The following is a 16,100-nucleotide window of genomic DNA, read 5'->3' as shown; positions in this document are numbered from 1 at the left end:
GCAAGACAACAGATTACAAAACATTCATCAGAAGTTAATTGAATCCGACAAAATTGGATCGTATGAACAGGTTGACTTCCTGCATTGGATTTTAAAATTTCATCACAGCGTATGTACGCCCAATGTACCTATTCTTACGTAATCTCCGACCACGCGGGACCCATAGTAGTTTTGCGTGACACACGTGGGGCGATCAATGCACAAAACATCTTTATCAAAACAAAGAAAAATATTATATAGAAATTAGAAATTTTACTTCTATGAATGTATTTCAGCAGAATATGAAGCTTTATTAGGCGGGCTAATCGCTGTATATACTATACTAGATGTACTGTCAGCCGCAAAAACAATCGCAAACTGCCGAAATATATCAGCAAACTGTCCTGAAGTTGGCATGTCCTTCGTGCACTCAATGTGTTAGTGTTATTAATATGCTGCAATGTCTGCAAACCATTTAGACTCCGTGGTTTTACAGAAGGAAAAGGAATGGCGTGAAGCTTCTCAACTCAGAGTTCAGGCACTGGAAGAAACTATAGCTGAAAAAGATAGGGAGTTGAGACAGGAAAAGTTGAGATTTCGTAAGTTGAAGGATGATTTTGAGTATAACTTGAAACTTATATTAGAAAGAGATCAAGAGTTAGAGAAATATGATGCGGTGATTGGTAAAGTAAAGGAAGATGAGCACGTTAAGACTGCTCAAGTTAGTGAATTGTGTGTGAAGATTGATGAACTCAATATCAAGTTACAAAATGAACAGAAGTCCAAAGAGGAGCTACAGAAACACTACCAAAAGGTACAAATAGTTGTGCTGTATACTTGTACTTGTAACGTTACACAATTTAGGTTTTGTATGCTTCCATCCATATGATGCTTCTAATAAAAGCCCTGTTCAGAGTACACTCATTTTATTGTCACGGCAGAAATTAGATCGAAAATCATTTGGTTTCAAAGTCCAAAACACGTAAGTGTCATGGTGGGACAGACATGTTTGTTGAAAGCATTTGCAACTTGCAGAGCACAAGATAAATTTTTCGGTGGATTATATGGAGTGTGCTTCAAGCTGCCACTAGATATTTGTGCAAGAATAAATTTATTTTATGATATATGCCTAGGCAGAGAAAATAAACAAATTCGGCAATTAGAACTGTTCCAGAATAGCTGCATGAGCTGCAAGCTTTCTCTTCTGCTTGTGGTTTCTTCACTAGCTATGTTCAATGCTGATATTTTCAACAAATGATATGATTAATTATGTCTAGAGATTGCAAGAATATCAGAATCAATTTAAAGCTTTTCATGAAGAGAAAGATAATGAAGTTGCCAAAGAAAGGGAGGAGCTTTCATCCTATCGGAAAAATCTGGAGCAGCAATTAAGGTAATCTAGTCCAGTCCTCATGCAATCATTGTTTGAAACTGGAATACCACCAGAGACATGGCTTAAAGACATTTGAATTTTAGGTGATTATATGAATTCTAAAGGTAGGGTACAGTTGCTAATGTAAACAAAATCTTTGTTTACATTTTTGGTCACAATATATTTCTTTCTAAAAATATCAAGAACTGCAGTCAGAATATTTGACACTATTTTGGTTTGCTATAGTTCTAAATGAGAGCTGGAGTTTATGTTCCAAAAAGTAAAAAATGTGCTAAATTTCAGAAATTTTAAATCAAGTAGTCTACCCATTGTTATAAGCAAAACTGATATGAAGAAGCCACTGTAACCTACCTTTTAGTGTCTGTATGGATATTACATGCATTGTATGCCAATGTGCAATTATGAACTTTGAGAACTTACTGATGCTATAATTAACAATGAATTAATGAATCACAGTGATTATGTTACTAGAGCATTCTTTAAAATACCGGGTATATATATTGGTTAAAAATCAGCATTTTAACTTTTTAGAGAAACAGAAAATGATTTTGAGTTTCGTCATCAAGAAAATGTCACTAATTTTGATGAAGCAATAAGAAAAAAAGAACAAGAATATCGATCAAAACTGGATGAAACAAGTAGTCTCTTGTTGTCAAATGACCTTAAGGTAATAATGTATGCTCATTACAACCATTACAGGCCTATCTGCATGCTTTCATGTAACCTTCAAATACAATATTACCACCATTTCATTACTAAAGCTTCCTTCTCCTGGGACCTTTTCCTCATCTCTCTCCAACAAGCCTCCTGTGCACTTTAAACACGTACTACATGTTGTGGCTTGAAACTATTTCACCGCATAGACCAGTTGTTTAAGGCCATTTTGTGAATGACTAATACTAAAAATATTACATGTTGTGCATTGTAAACATACAATGTGTGTGTAACTGTTTTCCTCAGTTAAACTATCTTGCTACCAACAAAGTCTTGCTTCTTCTCTAACTTCTTGGCGAATTTAGGAATTCGCTCTCTAAGCTAAATTTTGCTTATGTAGTCTAGATGCTTAAACGAGTTCATTAGGTCAAATGAGGCCACCGGTACCGAGATAAACGTATATTGTCCGGCATAAGTTAGGCCTTTGGTTTAAAGTACATATGTAGAAAGTGCTTTGTTGGGTAGTCTGTCATTGTCACTTGTTTTTCACTAATTGACAGGTTTTTTTAGATCAGAAGTTTAACAAAAGAGCTGGAGTTATTGCGATGTGATAGTCGTCGATGTAAAGAGGAACTCGACAAGACAGGAGTGAGCACTCGGGAGCTGGAGAGGATGCTTAAAGAAAAAGATTGGATGATTTCTGATTTGGAAAACACTCATAAGTATAAGGTCACAGATCTGGAAGCACAACTGGAAAATATGAGGAAAATGGGAGACAACTTAGAGGAGGATTTTAAAAGGAAACATGCCGAATTGGATCGCTATGCTCGGGAAAAAGAAGTAATGTTGACCAACGCTAAACAAGTAAGTCGCTATTGTAAATGTAGATTAAGCCTTATTACCAAAGCTAAAAACCTCACGAGCCTGGTAGCACAGTAAGCATTTTCTCTGGTGATATAGTTTACGTCAGTAATTCGCCTTGTTTTCATCAACTGGGCAAATATTAGAACGCGAAGCCAATGTATATATCATCGCGTCTATACAGGACGAGACTTTTATCAGGCTAGCTGGGAAAGCCTTGGCATGTTTATGCAAAAGGAAAGGTCAGAAGTGTGTATGCATGAGTACAGTTCAACATAACTTGACACCACTGATCTTGTAGCTCTTTAACTTTCGCATGTATGCAGGTAAAAAATAACTCAAACCAGTTAACTATGATCTTTGCATATTGCATGAAAATTGCATCTCAGTCGTCCAAGTTTGGTATGTTAATAAATATAATCTATGAAATACTGCAGAATGGGTTTCTATAGCAGTGTTTACACTAGAGACCTATACCTGACCTAAGACCTAACTTAAGCAGTTAGTCCTGTAGTGTAAACGCACTAGGACTGACCTAAGACCGACCTAGGACCGACCTAAGACCATGATTTCAGGCCAAGCATTAGAGGTGGCCTGAAAACATGGTATCAGGTAAGTCCTAGGTAAGTCTCAGGTCAGTCTGGCGGTGTAAACACATTTTCATTGACCCCAGTGTGATCGAAGCAATTTCCATGACAACAAACGTAAATTCGAGTCTTTGATGTCAGCATTTAGCGGTCTTGAAATTTTAGCGCGATTTTGCAAAAATTAGGGGGAAATTCAGAGTTGATAATTAGCCACATGGCGAATTTCGGAACTTGCCGATAAGTTATATCATATATTTTTTATTTTTGCATGAAATCGTTGTTTGCCAGTAATCCCAGTAATACGTCGTATTCTTTTACGAGGCTTTGTAGTTTGTACGAAATAAACAAACAAAGAACTGCAAGCTTATTTTAATACTCTACTCAAAGTACTTTATGTTGTGTGTATGTATATAAGTCCCGTTAGGTAACTGGTGTAAACACACCCTGTAAAACTTGGTTAGGTACTTCTCAGGTACGGGCAAATGTCAGGTAAATGTCAGGCACTTCGTGTAAACACGGCTTATTTAGACATCCCTTTCAGACTGCCTTGAATACGTACTCGAAATCACTGGCAATTAGTATTAAAGGCCCTGTTACACGGTGCAATTTTTCTTGCAACTTGCAATGCAATTGTACTGCTAAGAGATGTAAATTATTAGTCTTGCAGAAGAAAAGTGCGAGTATGAGCCCAAAAGTTTCGTTATTCCCAAATATACATCTCTCAAAAGTAGAATTGCACTGCAAGTTGGAAGAAAAATTGCACGGTATAACAGCTAGGGCCTTAACATTTTGATTACAGCGATTTTCAAGTCGCTTCATCAAGTCGCTTCATTATGGACAAAAACCCAACAAAGTAATGTTCACGTAGTACAAGATGCCAAACATTTTAATTCTTGTTGTAGTTTCTTGAGTGTCTAGTTATTGAAAAGACGATACAATTGGGTGGTACAATACAATGTGTACAGCCGTATATACACTACTGGTATATTAGCTATATATCGATCAGCCCAATCATGCTTTAACATGATTTTAAACCTGTGATTGTTCATTCCAGGGTTTCACTGAGAAAGAAAGACAACTTCAGCAGAATATTCGCAAATTACAAAACCAACTCGAAGCTAAAGAACAGGAACATCGTCAAAAGGAATGGAGACTTGTGGACAAACTGAAGGAAAATGATATCACTATACAGACGTAAGCTTTATGAAACTTCTCAGGAGGAGAGGGACGGGGGGCAAGACCATGTATATTGAAACGCGTTCTTACCTAAATTATCAACATTATCATTATTACCCCCAAAGGTTCCGCATTACTCGTGTCTACGAGTAGATTTTTTTGAAAATAGTTTTAATTCTCAGTATGTCCAAATGTGAGCTGTTCTAATTTATTTTCACCAAGGCTAAGTTCTGCCACAGGGCATGTCTATTTCAAAACCTAGAATATACATCCGCTTTTGAACCGAAAAACCATATTTAACCTATAATACTGGGCTGCTGGAAGGTTTGATTGTGACTTTTATGATTTCATCCATTCCAGAATAGTGCTTTTGAACAAGTTGATGCTTAAATTCGACAACTTTTTAACAATTGGAGTGGAACGACTTTGTACAGGTGACAAATGATTTTGTTTTTATTACACAGGCTAAATCAATCAATCGCAGACTTAAAGAGCAAGATGGACCAACAGAACCAGGAATATTCCAGATTAACTGTAGCAAAGGATGTTGAATTAGAAACGTTGCATCAACAGGAGTCCAAGATGAGATCTGAACTCGCGCAGAGAAAGAATGATCTTGACAGGTGCGAATAAACGTTGAATATAACTTTGTTCTCCTGATTTGTTTTAAATTCAGACCTATCGCGAAACGTTCCTAAATAATTCCAGGCTCACCGTATGAGGTGATTTTCCAGGGGGCTTAATAATATCTGGTAAGATAAACCTGGCCATTGAAGCCATTCAATCCATCCGTCTAAAACACCTCCTTTGCTGAGCTAAAGTGCAACTATGTGTTAATGAATATCGTACTATAAGGTTTCATAACTTTTTTAAGATAAAGAAAAAGTGTAAAAGTTTGATCGAAAATCGTAAAAAATACCTGCAATCGCCATTTTTCTAAATAACGGATCCTATTATGTGTTGATTTTACTGGTCGTGTATCGTGTTGAGGATTTCTATTAAAGATCGAAATTCAGGTCTTGATCCAATTTTTTTCTTTAGGAGGCAAAAAGAGTTGTCTTTATCTTTGGAGAGGGAGTCGTCGTTGGAACGTTCTAGGGCTCAGTTAGAGTTGGATTGGCAGCGCAGATGTGAAGAGGCAGAGAGAACTGGGTATGATAAACAAGAAAAACTAGTTAAGAATTTAACACAAGGCAAAGAAGAGGTGAATATATATGAATATGTAAATAGTAAAATGTTATACCCCTTTCCATTGCCTCTACCCTACCCCTCTCAATTTGGAACCGTTGAAGTTTCAGCCCCACAAGGTCCATATGAAGCGATATAATGTTACTAAACTTATTATCAGGGACTTCAATGTCAACATTCAGGTTGATAGAACTCTTCTGTATTATTTCATATCAGGCGTTATCGTTGGTGAAACAACAGAAACGTGAACTGCTTCACAAGGATAGTGTTATCCATATTTTGAAGACGCAAAGCGATGAATCAGTTTCTATTCTCAAGCTTCATGGACTAACCGTGCCTTCCCAAATATCAGGTGAGTTTTACACCTTGATTGTAGGTAGATCGTAAACGCTTAGCGTTCGGTTTTTATACGGCGTATATGGGGCCCTATCTCCTCCAGTGATGTGTTTAACGAGATAACTGTCGCAAAATGTATAAAGTTTAGATGCGGACGGAAATATCAACCGAAAATATCTTAGTATTTTCGAAACTTTACTGATGATATTACTCGAAGTTTAACGCATGTAATTTTCACTGAAATAACGCGTTTTTTCTTCATGGTCAAAACACTTGACACATTCCAAAATTCTTTTGAGTTTGCGCTGATGTAATTGAGGACCTACCCTGCGCTCGCGAATCTGAAACCTTTACATCGATACCTCTCCCATTGCTTCGCAAGATTTTATCATTTGTCTAGATTTTATCATTCATGCATGTTTCACAAATCTCAATTGTGACAAAAACGTGACGTTTTCGTCCGGGTTAAGTTCATACTCATCTTTTCTTGTTACAGTCGAAGATGTTGGCACACCAGCAGCGAATATGAATAATGAAGAACTTCAAGTTCAGAACGAAAATTTGCGTCACGTTATTCATCAAATGAGACAGGACATGGAGGATTTGACGAAACAGTTGACGCAACGTACCACTGGATCGATAACTAATGCAGGAGATGGCGTACCCATCACAGAAGGTAATTGTATGATAATAAAGCAGGGGTCGGTTGTGTCAAGCCCGTTTAGCTTAAACGGTGGATAAGTTCAAAATAGAAAGCAATTCTATTGTTTTATTCAAGAAGTAAACTAAATGTTTTTAGCCTTAATACAAAAATACCGTTTACAACACATATTCATGCAGTGCATAATATTCAAGTTCACTCATTCAAGAGAGTTTGGGTTTGACTCCCCCGGAGCTTATTACCCAGTGAGCACAACAACGTCGATTCAACGTTGAATCGACGTCACCCAGCGACGTCGAAACGACGTCGAAAAAGGTTCGAAAATGCAAATCGAATCGACGTCGATTATTCGACGTCGAAACGACGTCGGGAAATCGACGTCGAATCGACGTCTGCAATTTATGAAATTTCAACGTCGAAACGACATCGAAAATGATTTGAAAACGCAAATCGAATCGACGTTAGATTATTGCCTTTAAAACAACGTCCGTGCATAAGATTTTAGCTAGATTTTGAAATGCATATAAAAAACATACTTGCTCTATAGTTCAAACAAATTTTATTCAATTTACATCACCTTGCTTAAATCTACAATATACTTGATCTGAAATTAAGAAATCAGATTCGAAAAATTGTCTGGCATTCCTTCATCTCAGATTATGTTTTCTTAAAATCTCGCCTCAAAATAGTGCGAGAAGAGTCTCTGAGTATTGTAAAATAAAAAGTAAGTTTTTGGACACTATAGACCACTATGGAATTGGATATTATGTTCAAGTATGTTATCTTTCCCTTCATTCTGAACAATCTTTTCATCATCATTATACACGCAGCAACAGGAGGGGCATTTACTTGTGATGACAATTTGCGACTTGCTTGGCCAACCTTAAAAGTTGAGATGATATTGTTTACTACATATGTGGTCCCTATGTGTGCGCTTACCCCATATATTTGTTAGAGGTCTGTGCTAGGCCGTTCGCTAGTTATTTACTAAGCTTAATGATGTAGCACGTCGACACTTCAGTTGAGAAAGGCAACCGGCAAAGGGAGCAGCATAATAAAAATAAGTTTATTCATCTAGCAAAGGGCTTATAATAGTACGCAATTTTCAAAAAATCAAAGGAAATAGCTAAATCGAATCACGTTCAACACATAAATAACACACGACTAACATACGGAACCATAAATTGGGCCTAAATCATCAAAACTAAGTAGCGGATTGAATTGGATTATAAATGCAATTAGTTCTGGCGTCAAATATGGCGATCTTACTGTATATACAAAGTCATATTAGAATGAATAACCCGCGATCACACGACGTTGAAACATAAATTAACAAAATCTAATGAGCAAGTATCTTTATTTGTTTAGCTGAACCATTTTTAAAAGAGAATCAAAAAGTTTGGGCAATGTTTTAAACGTTTAAATTTCAAAATATAATCACGATGTCACGATCGCGTATTCATATCTCGCGATTCATGGCCTTTGTCATGGCAATACACACTGTAAAACTGACTCTCACTAACCTTTACTGCTTTCTTGGATTTATGTGAAGATATCCAACCATTAAACTGAGAAAATCCTGTGAAAATATCCCGAAATATACAGCTACAATGTTTCATATTCCGTTCGCGACAACATGTTTCAATTTTCAAATAGACGCGCTCAATTCGACCTTCCCGAAATGCACTGCGCGCACTCTACCAACGATGCATGACCGATGTTGCTCCGGGGAGGCCCGAGGTATTTAATAAAGGTTTTAAATAGTCTGTTACATAGAAATTAACTTCTTAAAATCGCAACATTCGTCCTAACTATCTATCAGGAATGATATTATTACCATTGCGATCTTTGCAAGCTGGTACTGTAAAGTTTTTATATAACGTCGAAACAACGTTGAATAAACGTCGCGAAAACGACGTCGAGAATAGGTTGATATATCGACGCTTTAACGACCTGACAAAAACACATCATTACACTGCATATATGATGTTCACAACACTTTCCCAATATTGTTGTGAATTCATATACAATTTAAATGCGGCAAACGCAGCAAACTCTAGTTTTACCTGACGTCGAAACAACGTTGAAACAACGTCAGTTTGCGACGTCGATATGACGTCGTGAAATCGACGTCGAAACGAAGTCGATATTGGGTTGATCGACGTCGCGACCAAAATTCAACCATTAATCAACGTCGAAACGACGTCGTGTGCTCACTGGGTAGGCTATCCCCATTCTATACTGTTTAACAATTAGTCGCCGAAGGCGAGGTGATTACAAGCCTATATGTAATCACCGAGCCTGAGTATAATTTCAGTATTGAAAAAGTTTTATTTTTAAATACAATTGATACACGTGTTTATTTTATGAATATAATTTTGAATTTAACGATTTTGAGTATTTTCAGCCATGTTTTTTTTTGGGCAAAAGCAATAGTTATTGCGCAGACTGCTCTGCGTAGTAGCTATTGCCTCAGAGTTACTGCTGAGGGAGCCAATCAGAATGCTCAAAGGCCATTTTTCAATACTGAAAATATACTAAAGATATATAGCTACTGTATTTTGAAAGACATGTTTTTAGAATGACTATTCGTTATAGTGATCGTAACAAAGATCAGGGTGAATGGAGTTAATCTGGTATTTCTTAACTAAACATTTCAGAATATGTAAGAAGTCTGGAAAAAGAAATTCGAGAAGTGAAGGCGAGAAACCACGAACTGACCCAATCCACGGTTAATACAAATGCTAAAACTGAAAATACTGAGCCAACTTACGTTTTAGATGGAAGTAAGGATAATGTTCATATAAGAGGTCTGGTGGCACAGCTGAACAGCACGATCGGTAAGTGGTAGATGCCAAAGTTCAACCATATGTACAACAGCAGTTGTAAAAGTTACAAAGTTCAACTAATTATTCCTCGTGTTGGAAATATATATATTTATATAATTGCCTATTTCACAATATATATTCTTGCACGTCTTTAGGTAGTTTACGTCAAGAGAAATTAGACCTTACATCTCAATGGAGAAAATGTGAAGCAACTATCGTTCATCTTCAAGGTTTACTTCATCATTCTTCAGAAGAGGTGAGTCTCCTTCTCTAAATGGTTATAGACTTCACTTGTATTTTTATCCGTCATCGCTGAGAATGTTTGTGATAATATGTTCTCGTATTTTTATTGTGTGTACTTATCTGACTGGTCAGTAAGTAACGTTTAAAGAGTAGTCTGGTCAGTAAGTAATGTTTAAAGAGTGAGTTACTGCATTATTTACAGCAATCCACCGCAGAAAATGATGGTTAATAGTTGTACTAAACATCGATTTATTCTGTTACGAATGTTTTAATATATTTTGAGTTGTTAGACTTTCTTTAAATCAAAATGATACAATTAAACAGGCGGAGTGTTGATTGTTTTTTTTTCTTTCCCGGACACACCATGCAAGCGCTATAGGCGCTCGTGTATCCCAACTGCCAACTAGAAAGTTATCCTAACAAAACTGCTTTTTCCTGTAGGTCAAGCCAGGAGGGCTGATGATACATGTAGCCCCTTTTACACCACACTCAATTTATCGACAGCGCACTGCTAAAATGGGTACCCGTACCATTCATCCGCGTTCTCGGCCTTTGTATTGGGTAGCCTGAAGACTAATAGAACTTGGCACTGGCACCAATTTCATCCGTGCCGTGCAGATAAATTTAGTCTATAGTGTAAATGGGGCTGGTATTAAAGTGCTACATTCCTAGATTTTAGAAAACTGTGTCGAGCATTGATGATCAACGCTTTTTCTCTTTTTAGGTTCGTCAGAAGCAACTAAACATTGATCAACTTCACTATCAGTTGACAACAGAGAATCGTCGGGCCAACGAAGAAATTAATGCTTTGAAGCAGCAGAACTCTGATCTCAAGCTACAGGTAACCCAAGCAAGACACCAGGCTGACGAATTTTACAAAACGGGTTTGGAGAGAAATATTGATGCTGTATCATTAGGAAACCAGGTTAGTTCGATGATATTGTTCAATAACTAGATTGCAGATGCAAAATGGAAATAATAAAGGCATTCTTTAGGTATATAACATTAAAACAAATTAAACGTGTAAATGTATCACAGTCTGAAGCTTAACGGTGAACCCACTTTCAATTATACTTTACCGTGTTGCTGGTTACTGCAAGATCAAACGACTATTTATATGTGCTTTTAAAACCGCAAGCAGTTAAGAGAGGATTTGATTAGTTATCAGCTGGAGGGCAGGAATGTCAGTAACATCCTGGGAGATTCACTGAGCAACAAAGCGAGCAGCTATAATGCTGAACCTGAGATATCATGCAGTTGTGACAGCCATATGCCTGTATTCTGTAACCTCACTCGAACTTGTTGAGTGGGAGATCTCAATCTAAGTCATAACATTTCCATGGCGGTATTTCCACTCGAATAAGAGCTTAATTTTCAGTGTTTTACCTTAAATCTTTGCATCGATTAAGAAATAACTTTCTCTTTGATCAGTGATAACAAAATTTGTGTATCACACTCAATGAGTGAGAGTGTAACACGGCATACAGGCGAAGAATTACTGATAATTGTTTCATACTTATCTGTTTTTTGAGCGTATATAATGTCCGAAATTTTTGTATTCGGTGTAATTAGACAGAAATTCGAGTTTCTGCAGATATCGTTTATGAAAGTATGGGTTAATGTTTGTCGCAGATAATTTACCCGAGATAGAATTATTAGTAACATCTAGTCAAGAATTGTGTGACAGACAGGAGATGACAGATTTTCTCATTGCTTTTCTGCAGTTGTCAGCATTAAAATTGGATCTTGCCAGTCACGGAAAACCTTTGAATACGTACAATCCAGAAAGTCAGTTTATACAAGACCTTCGACAGAATGGTGAGTGTACTTTCTGACGCTTTTGAAATACTATTTGTATTTGTGTTTAGAATCTTAACAATCACGACTGCCGTAGAACATTCTAAATCTACTGAATTAATTGAAACGTATAGATTGCGATGTAACCCAACCACTGTCAGTTGTTAGACCATATATAGAATGCATATCCCTTGCTGTCTTGATCCACCTGAAATAGCGTGATATAGCTATGACGGCTGTCTATGGAGATAAATTTCATTCCAACCCGTTCACAATTGGTAAATTACGACTTTTTCCAAAACTGAAAGTTGATTTGCCCTGGAAAACTTAAAATTTCTCATCAACACATAACAAACCCTCAATTCACTTCATAAAATTCTAAATGATTTAGACAGGATTTGAATTTTAAACGTTTTCCTTTTTTTTCAGAAGTCCCTGGTATGAAAGGAGTAGTATCTTCATCTGAAGGATTACACACCAAACTACGTCAAGCTGCTCAACGAATTAATGGATTAACAAAAGAACGCGAACAGTTGATTAAAATGGGAAATAAGCTGAGAGCTGAATTGTTGAAATATAAAGGTATTTGAAAGGATGTTTTGGTATATCTATTAAGATGGCATTAATACATATATATTCGTGATTAGTCGAAATACATTACTGGAAACTAGTGAATGAGTATTGAATACATTTTTCGTATAGTCATGACGCGTAGCTTCTGTTGTTCGCAAAAGATTAACTGTGAAAAATTTCCCGCGATGATTACGTCACTACCACATGTAGGCGTGACCAGGCCCCAGAACACCGCGGGAAAACGTCTGCGCGCACGCTAGCAGGCAAAAAGGAATATGGTGGAAAATTTCAATAGGAACTGTTGAAACAAGACATGCGTGTTCATTGATAAGATATAAGTTAAACTTACGCGAAAATGTACCGAAAACGGGTGGACTAAACATTCGTTTAATGCATCCAAGTATGAAATGAAATTGTTTTGCAGAGTGTCTTCAGAACATTTTTGATAAATTGTTAAGAACAAAACTTTAAACCTATATTACATAGAAGTTGAGAAAAACCACAATTATTGAGAACACGAAAATTTCTTGTTTCTCCGCAGCGTGCCCGCTTAGACATTATGACAGATGCTGAAATGTGAAATCGATTATATTTATTGTACCGCTGTCACCGTTTCGATCTTAGACTCTCATTCTATCGTTATATTAGGAGGAAGAAAATCGCCTTCAATTGAAGCGAGTCAATTATCCAAAGATCCGCAGAATGTGGCGCAAACATCCCGATTCCAACTACGGGGTTTGGAACAGTTGCAATATCAACTAACGAGCAAAGAACTGCAGTATGCACAGAAAACACTAGCGAGGAATAATGATCAGCATTCGCTATCTCCTCGGAAAAAGAATTCCGCGTCGGCCCAAACACTTCAAAAACACTCTCCAAACACGGAACTCGCAGAAAACGCAGGCCTACCGGAAACGTCTACTGGTCGTGACGACATCGTCTCACCATGGCAACCCTCGTTCTCATCAGACGACCGCGCGTCATTACAAGATGTCTGGAAACTACTAGACGAGGACAGTCCTGGATTCACCCCTCGTGGAAATCGCGGGGGCGAAGTCAGCAAGTCTCAGCTTCGGGAAAGTTCCTCAACTACGGACAGTTTCACGGTCAAAGGTCAGCCTAGTCACGTGCATCTCAAGCCAGAGTGTTCCAAGGCTGCGCTGTCTGCCAAGGCAGCTGGTAAATGGACACCCTCCCAGGTAAAAGCGAAGATAAGAAATTATAATATAAGAGACGAAGATGTTCGCGAGGGATTGTAGATATTTTTATTCACCTATCATATTTATTTAACATTTATTACTCAAGCTAAAGCGAGAGTCTTAAATTCGGTTCGTTGTTTTTCTTGCGAGACTTATTCTCCCACGCGGCCAAACTTCATTTTGGCCAAATAAACCGTTATCATCCATCTATATTGGCGTTCAGCGGCTCGTTCAACTTCCTGTTTCTTCGTACTAAATTCAGCGGCTCATTCGACTTCCAGCTTCTTTGTGCTTTAAAGGCGATTCTACATTACGTACGCTCACGCGGGCGAAGCGCGCTTTGTTTTTCCGGGCGGTCACGGTCGCATGGGCAGATTTTCAAAAGCCGCTTCGCCCGCGCGGATGAAGCGGACGGTAATGGAGAATAGCCTTAACATCAGCTGCGGGTGAAGACTGTTTTCTGGCATACGACACGTTAGGTTAACAAAAAGCGTAATTGTGAATCTACGCTTAGAAAGCGTACGCACTCAATCAAAGCATAGACAATCCAAAAGACAAAAGTCTTGTCTTTTGGATTGTCTATGATCAAAGCTAAACGACACTGCACGCATATTCTCTGTTCTCGATCAAACTATACTAAACGAATCCACGCATATATATTCTGTGTATACTCGATCGAAGCTATACACGCATATTCTGTATACTCGACCAAAACTAAGCAACTGAACGCATATTCTGTGGACTCGATTGAAGCCGAACGACTGCACGCACATTCTGGGCGATGAAAATTTAAACGTCTGTACGCATACTTTGTGTTTTCGGAGAAAGCTAAACGACTGAGCGCATATTTTGTGTACTCGTGTCGGAAATTGACAGATAAGATGATTATATAGACAAATGTTTCCTTTGCTTAATTATATTCTAGTTATGTAACAGTGATTGATAGGATGAAGGTGTATGTGGTCACGAGAGCGAGAGAGTTAGTTGGACTGAGACATTCAGTGACTGAGGAACTATAGTGAGCGAGAGAGAGTAATTTATAGCCCGTGTGCTATCTGACGGTGTGAGTGGTGAGATTCATTTGGAAATTTATAATAGACATTTGGAATTCTTTACTTGGGAAATATAAATATACTATGAAAACTATGTGACTTGTTGAGGATCACATTTGGAGGCAAATTCTCGACACTCGATCTAGTTCATATATTTCAAAATTTAATAATAATATGTTGCTAAAATGGATATGGGCAATTGACAGACTCCCCATTCCCCTTCCCATTAAAGATAGCCCTCGTTTTAAGTTAACGCGTTGTTTTTGCAGTGTCCGCCCATCTTCTGCTCTCATTTATAAACTTTCTCCGGCTAAAAGCCCACTATCAAGCAAAAACACTCCTTTAGCTCTAGTAAACGCTCAGCGAGTGTCATGTTTCAACATAATTTTGGCCGAAATGGTCGAATTTTCCAATGTTCCAAATACTAACCCAATATGCTCAAAAACCAAAGTAATCAATATTTAAAGCTATTTTTAAAATGTTAACAGATTTTTAAAAAAATTTCGGAAATCGTCAATTCGTTAAAAATGGTAAGAGGTACCCCTTTAAACTGATTTTCCACTAGCAAGTAGCGTTATTTTTCGCGCGAAGCGACTTTACTCTTTTGTATTTGAGCAATTTTTTCCAGATGGTTGCAGTTGACAGCTCTGAAACAAAAGTAAAATCGCTTTTTCGCTTCGCGCGAAATATATCGCTAGTGGAAAACCGGCTTTGTGAAGCGTTCTTACGGTTATAATTCAGCTAGAAATTCTGTTGTGCTAACTCTCATTATATATGTTTCTTTTATTCGAATAACATAGTGTGGATTCGAATAACAGAATTCGATGAAAATTAATTCAAATGAGGCCAGGAACTACACTGTATAAAGAGACACTATTATGTGTGCTGTCTTACCTTTCGTCGTTCAACGATTTGAATAACATGATTTGAATTCGAATAACATTAGTTTGAATTCGAATAGCAATTTCGATTCGAATAAAACAAAATTTAAAATTCAATAACATTTGACGCACAGCTATATTGTCATTAAAATTTGCGGTTGCTTGCGGAATTCCAATCTCGCTGTGTGATCATTCAAAGAGACACGAAAGCAAATTGATAAGAAGGCTTTTAGAAAAAAACTTTATTCTGTTATAATGCAGATCGTGTCAACATTTTTATATTTATTAACTAATATACGTATTTAACTATTCCAAATGTGTGCCACATTACGATATATCAATTGTGAAAACACAACATAACATCCGCTTCTGTTTGCCTAATTATCTCACAAGTGGAGATAAAATACCTTAGTCTGTGGGAGGCAACTGCAATAAAGGCAACTTATTTGCAAAACAAAAGCCTCCTCCTACGCAGTGATTTTGAAATTCCTTCAAAAAAACAGTCAAAAGTCTTCTACAAGGAATATACTGGTGACCAAAAGTACTAGATTCTGTCGACTTTCATCTACATCTACATCTACACTTATTAGGTCGGTAAAATCCTATTGGATATCACACCAACCGTTTCCGTACCTGAAACAAAACGATTTAAAGTAACCGAATGTGTTAGCATACAGCTAATATGCACCGAT

At 37.4% G+C, this 16,100-nt stretch overlaps 1 protein-coding gene across 1 annotated transcript; it reads left to right on the top strand.

Moving 5' to 3' along the window:
* Nucleotides 1–215: 215 nt before the first annotated feature.
* Nucleotides 216–13,774, top strand: LOC114540181 (coiled-coil domain-containing protein 57-like). Its single transcript, XM_028560456.1, has 15 exons — nucleotides 216–793; nucleotides 1,257–1,372; nucleotides 1,904–2,039; nucleotides 2,597–2,890; nucleotides 4,529–4,668; nucleotides 5,115–5,273; nucleotides 5,692–5,854; nucleotides 6,055–6,190; nucleotides 6,671–6,850; nucleotides 9,496–9,675; nucleotides 9,819–9,919; nucleotides 10,631–10,831; nucleotides 11,631–11,724; nucleotides 12,133–12,285; nucleotides 12,925–13,774. Exons 1-15 carry the CDS (start codon nucleotides 440–442, stop codon nucleotides 13,533–13,535), a joined length of 3,018 nt encoding a protein of 1,005 aa, XP_028416257.1. The 5' UTR covers nucleotides 216–439; the 3' UTR covers nucleotides 13,536–13,774.
* Nucleotides 13,775–16,100: the final 2,326 nt, after the last annotated feature.

Source organism: Dendronephthya gigantea, unplaced genomic scaffold (genome assembly GCF_004324835.1).
Source record: "Dendronephthya gigantea isolate DGI-Jeju-01 unplaced genomic scaffold, DenGig_1.0 000223F, whole genome shotgun sequence".
NCBI lineage: Eukaryota > Metazoa > Cnidaria > Anthozoa > Malacalcyonacea > Nephtheidae > Dendronephthya > Dendronephthya gigantea.
Note: the sequence above shows the minus strand (reverse complement) of the source record. Positions and strands in the feature narration are given on the sequence as shown.

Excerpts from the sequence above, each read along its gene's own strand:
- LOC114540181 (XM_028560456.1), top strand. The coding sequence starts at position 440 with ATGTCTGCAAACCATTTAGACTCCGTGGTTTTACAGAAGGAAAAGGAA. Across the intron at positions 4,669-5,114 it reads AATGATATCACTATACAGAC|GCTAAATCAATCAATCGCAG; the intron begins GTAAGCTTTATG and ends TTTATTACACAG. Across the intron at positions 9,676-9,818 it reads ACAGCTGAACAGCACGATCG|GTAGTTTACGTCAAGAGAAA; the intron begins GTAAGTGGTAGA and ends GCACGTCTTTAG.